This window comes from Thalassophryne amazonica, chromosome 17 (assembly GCF_902500255.1).
Source record: "Thalassophryne amazonica chromosome 17, fThaAma1.1, whole genome shotgun sequence".
In the NCBI taxonomy this organism is placed as follows: Eukaryota; Metazoa; Chordata; class Actinopteri; order Batrachoidiformes; family Batrachoididae; genus Thalassophryne; species Thalassophryne amazonica.
Genome location: NC_047119.1, coordinates 37727640 through 37733354, shown reverse-complemented (window position 1 = coordinate 37733354; position 5715 = coordinate 37727640). Strand labels below are relative to the sequence as shown.

General features: G+C 51.2%; 1 protein-coding gene across 1 annotated transcript; it reads left to right on the top strand.

Moving 5' to 3' along the window:
- Positions 1 to 556: 556 nt before the first annotated feature.
- Positions 557 to 3448, top strand: LOC117530097. Its single transcript, XM_034193031.1, is given in 3 exon segments — positions 557 to 3290; positions 3293 to 3399; positions 3401 to 3448. Coding segments are annotated over 3 exon segments (2889 nt in total).
- The last annotated feature ends 2267 nt before the right edge of the window (positions 3449 to 5715 follow it).

Genomic DNA, 5715 nt, shown 5'->3' with positions numbered 1-5715 from the left:
ACGAACTGAACAGTTAACTGTGATACCTCTGTGCCAGAAAAGATGCTTGCAAGGATTATTCAGGGTTTAGTACGCGTTTCTTGCCACTGAATGACTTCAACAGTCTTGCTTCAGGCACACTTAAAGCCAACCACTGACTGCATCCTAGCTCTACAAAGACTCACTGAGCGGAAGTGCGAACATCAACAGTGCTTTGTTGTAGTCTATGTTAATTTTCACAGACATTTAATTTGAGTGACTGTGCTGGATAATTCCAAGAAGTCCTGGGATCCCCAACAAGTTATTGTACATCATAGCCAGCCTATACACAGATACTGTGCACAGTGCTAGTACCCAGTACGGCATCTGGTGAGACGGAGGAGGATCCAGGCCCGGAGACACCCCACAACAACCCCTCCACGCACTACAGGCGTCACCCCAAAGCAGACCATCAGAACAGCGTCGGATTTTGTGGCCCGCTGCCAACAAGGAGTCAGAGTGGCAGCGGTTTGATGTAGATGTTGATTCAGCCCTTGAAGCAATAGCAAAGGGTGATGTGGAGCAGAGGCTCAGGACAATGAGCACACTCATAATATGCATCGCATCAGACAGGTTTGGCATTAAGGAACATCGTGCCACCAAGACTACAACAGCACCAATTCCAAACCGGCATGAGAAGATCTCTCAACTCAGAAAGGAGCTGAGGATATTAAGGAGTCAATTCAAGAAGGCTAATGACGATGAGAAGGAAGCCTTGGCAGAACTGAGGGGTGTGGTGAGGGAGAAGCTACTCACCCTCCGTCGGGCCAAGAGGCACAGGAGGCAGGGCAAGGAGAGGGCTCGCAAGCGCAGTGCCTTCATCGCAAACCCATTTGGTTTTGCAAAGAAGCTGCTGGGAGAGAAACGCAGCGGTCAGCTCTCATGTCCGAAGGAAGACATCAACAGCCACATAAGTAATACTTACAGCGACAGCATGAGAGACCAAGACCTCGGCCACTGTGAAGCCCTTGTATGCCCTCCTGAACCCAGCACCCTGTTTGACATCAGCGCACCCACTCTGAACGAAGTCAAAGAGGTCATCAAAGCTTCCAGAGTGGCATCAGCACCGGGCCCAAGTGGGGTCCCGTACAAGGTCTTCAAACAGTGCCCCTGCCTGCTGGAGGTACCCCAGCAGTGGAAGTATGCAGAGGGAGTATGGGTCCCCAAGGAGGAGAATGCAAAGGACATCGAGCAGTTCAAATCAATCTCCCTTCTCAGTGCAGAGTGCAAGGGCTTTTTCAAGATCGTTTCCAACCACCTCATGAGATTTCTGCTGAAGAACTCCTACATCGATACCTCTGTGCAGAAAGGAGGAGTCCCAGGAGTCCCAGGGTGTATCGAGCACACTGGCATAGTGACTCAGCTGATCTGTGAAGCGAGAGAGAGCAGGAGTGATCTGGCAGTACTTTGGCTGGACCTTGCCAATGCTTACGGTTCGATTCCACATAAGCTGGTGGAATTATCCCTGAGTAAATACCATGTTCCAGAGAAGGTGCGTCATCTCATCCTCGACTATTATGAACGTTTTAGTCTGAGGGTGTCCTCTGGGGCATCAACATCAGATTGGAATCGTCTGGAAAAAGGCATCATCACCGGCTGCACGATCTCTGTGTCCCTGTTCGCCCTTGCCATGAATATGCTGGTGAAATCAGCAGAAGTGGAGTGCCGAGGTCCATTGTCTAGATCTGGTACCCGACAGCCACCGATAAGAGCATTTATGGACGATCTCACGGTAACCACAACATCAGTGCCTGGATGCAGATGGCTCCTGCAAGGTCTGGATCGACTCATAACTTGGGCAAGAATGAGTTTCAAGCCTGGGAAATCCAGATCCTTGGTCTTGAGGAAAGGGAAGGTGACAGACCGCTTCCGATTCAGTCTGGGAAACACCACTATTCTGTCTGTGTCCAAAAAACCAGTGAAGAGCCTCGGAAAGCTCTTCACTGGCGATCTGAAGGACACCGCTGCACGCCAAGCAGCCGGCGACAACCTCAACCAGTGGCTCTTAGCTGTGGACAAGTCTGGGCTTCCCGGGAAGTTCAAGGCCTGGATCTATCAGCACAACATCCTGCCTCATCTCCTTTGGCCACTGCTGATGTATGAAATCCCAGTTACGACCGTGGAGAGCTTTGAGAGGAAGATCAGCCAGCACCTGCACAGGTGGCTCGGCCTGCCACGTAGTCTGAGCAGTATTGCCCTGTTTGGGCACGGGATTAAGCTCCAGCTTCCTTTCAGCAGTGTCACAGAGGAGTTCAAGGTAGCCCGGGCCAGAGAAGTCCTGCTCTACAGAGACTCCGCTGATGGGAAGGTATCCTCAGCAGGTGTGGAGGTTCTCACAGGATGGAAGTGGCGTGCCCGGGACGCAGTGGAGAGAGCAGAGACAAGGCTGCGGCACAGTACCTTGGTGGGTACAGTGGCCACAGGTCAGGCAGGGCTAGGTAACATCCCGAAGCCTTGCTTCAGCAGAGCTAAAGGGAAGGAAAAGTGGAAGCTCATACAGGAGGAGGTTCGGGCAGAGGTGGAAGAGGCTCGCTTCAGCAGAGCGGTGGGCATGAGCGAGCAGGGGGCTTGGACCAAGTGGAAGCATGTCACAAGCCGGAAAATCACATGGACTGAGCTGTGGAAGGCGGAGCCACATCATTTCAAGTTCCTCGTCCAATCGGTATATGATGTCCTCCCAAGCCCTGCTAACGTGTTCACCTGGGGCCTGACGGACTCGCCTGTGTGCCAGCTCTGCCAGAAGAAGGGATCCTTAGAACACATCCTCAGCTGTTGCTCAAAGGCCTTGGGAGATGGGAGGTATCGCTGGCGCCATGACCAGGTCCTGCGGACAATAGCAGACACCATCTGTACCGGCATCAACATCAGCAAGGGACAACAACCAACCAAGAGCGCAATTGCTTTTGTCCGAGCAGGGAAGAAATCTCAGCCCTCCAAGAAGACTCAAGCGGGCCTGCTTACAACAGCAAGAGACTGGCAGCTCTTGGTCGATCTGGGGAGACAGTTGCGATTCCTGGACAACATCGCAGCCATGACACTCCGTTCAGACATGGTGTTGATGTCAACGTCCAGCCGGCAGGTGGTGCTCCTTGAGCTAACAGTTCTCTGGGAGGACAGAATGGAGGAAGCCCAGGAGAGGAAGAGGGCAAAATATGCAGAGCTTGTGGCTGAGTGCTGGAGGAACGATTGGAATGCCCGCTGCGAGCCAATTGAGGTGGGCTGCAGGGGCTTTGCAGGTAGATCCCTACACCGCGTCCTTGGACTCCTTGGGATTTGAGGAGAGCCACCAAGAACATCTTGGAAGCAGCTGAGAAGGCTTCACGGTGGCTCTGGTTGAGGAGGGGGGAGGCGTGGCGTAGTGCGCGACCTGGACACAAGTCGGGGGACTGATCACCCCCGGCTGGGTCGCCCGAGTGAGGTGTATGACTAAGACCTGAAACACCCAGTGATCTCGGGAGAGTCACTGAAGATGTGTCCAGGTTGCACCACTAGGTGTATTGCAGGTCTAATCAAACATGGTAATGCTATTGACTTCCAGGAAAGACTGGATGACAACCTCGAAAGTGTGGTGACAGCTGGAGAGACAGAGGACAGCTCGGAGAGATGGCAACTGGGGCAGGGAGGGGTAGCATCCCGAGCTGCAGCTCCCGCAAGGGAGCACCCGAACAACACTACAATGAACCCTAAAGAGTCATACCCCCAAGGGTGCCCGAGAGGGGGGGAGAATGAGCACACCAAACGGACGGATTTTCTGTTAACGACCCTTGCAAATGGACAATCGACTACGAGCGCAGTTTGCAAATGTGGCAAGGTCTGCAAAAATCTGACAGGTCTAAAGATACATCAGACCAAGATGCGCTGCCTAAGGAACCCTGTGGTGCAACGCACAGTGCTAGTACCCAGTACAGCATCTGGTGAGACGGAGGAGGATCCAGGCCCGGAGACACCCCACAGTGCCCAGAGCCTCCGCGCACTACCGGCGTCACCCCAAAGCAGACCATCAGAACAGCGTCGGATTTTGTGGCCCGCTGCCAACAAAGAGTCAGAGTGGCAGCGGTTTGATGTAGATGTTGATTCAGCCCTTGAAGCAACAGCAAAGGGTGATGTGGAGCAGAGGCTCAGGACAATGAGCACACTCATAATATGCATCGCATCAGACAGGTTTGGCATTAAGGAACATCGTGCCACCAAGACTACAACAGCACCAATTCCAAACCGGCATGAGAAGATCTCTCAACTCAGAAAGGAGCTGAGGATATTAAGGAGTCAGTTCAAGAAGTGAAGAGCCTCGGAAAGCTCTTCACTGGCAATCTGAAGGACACCGCTGCACGCCAAGCAGCCGGCAACAACCTCAACCAGTGGCTCTTAGCTGTGGACAAGTCTGGGCTTCCAGGGAAGTTCAAGGCCTGGATCTATCAGCACAACATCCTGCCTCGTCTCCTTTGGCCACTGCTGATGTATGAAATCCCAGTTACGACCGTGGAGGTGCGTCCAGGTTGCACCACTAGGTGTATTGCAGGTCTGAGTGCTATGTGGACCAGGGGTAGAAAATAAAATTTTCCCAGTGGGAATTAACATTTGTCAAGGATGTGTTGTAGCTTGTATACTGTTCAGTGTTGCAGAGACTAGGTGTTTGATATGTTAGTGGAAACCAGCGGATCCAGCACAGTTACCTTAGGAGGATTTTGGGTCTTAGAATTAGAAGGCTTCATTTTAAAATATTAGACCTCCAAAATAATCTTGATAGTCTTTACAAAAGGTTAGAAACCTTAGTGGGGGAAGAGGCCCATAATAAGATCACAAAGTTCATAGTTAAAATTCAAATGGCTGAGCATTTAAAAACTAAGGAGCAGCAAATCAGGACGTTTCATAACCTTTTAGTGCAGAAAAGGCATACTTTCAGGGGGAGTAGTTTTAAAGATACACCCAGACAAATTAGTGACAACAGGGAAAATTGGGTGAAGAATCTGTCCGACAGGGTTCTTACACAGACAGAAAAGGATGTGCTCACCAAAGGACTAAATTTCTCAGTGACCCCTAAACATATACCGACAGTAGATTACATCACTGCAGTAGAGTCAGCCATTAAACATAACAGTTTGTCAGAGTCAGAAGCTGGGGACCTCCGACTAAGAGTCACAGCAGTGCTTAACAGTGCTAAGCCTCCTCCGTCCAACATCACAGGAGAAGAACAGAAAGCTTTGGCAGCACTGCAGAAGGACCAAAGCATCCTTATCCTGCCAGCAGATAAAGGCAGATGTATGGTGGTCCTGAACACATCGGACTATGAGGCCAAGATCAGCAACTTGCTTAGTGACTCCAGTACATACAAACGTCTGAAGAGAGACCCCACGAGTGGCTATAAGAAGAAAATCATTAGCTACCTCCAAAACCTGGAGAAAGAGGGACTCATCGACAGGCAGACATACTACAGACTGTACCCAGGGGACACCACTCCATGCATCTATGGACTGCCCAAAATCCACAAACAGGACGTGCCACTCAGGCCTATTGTAAGTAGCACAGATTTCATCACATACAATTTGGCCAAGCACCTCAGGTGGATTTTGGCTCCTCTAGTGGGTAACTCAGACCACCATGTGGAGAACACACAAGATTTTGTGAACAAGATCAAGGACCTGCAGCTGAAGGCAGATGAAACTATGGTGTCATTTGATGTGACTTAGTTGTTCACCT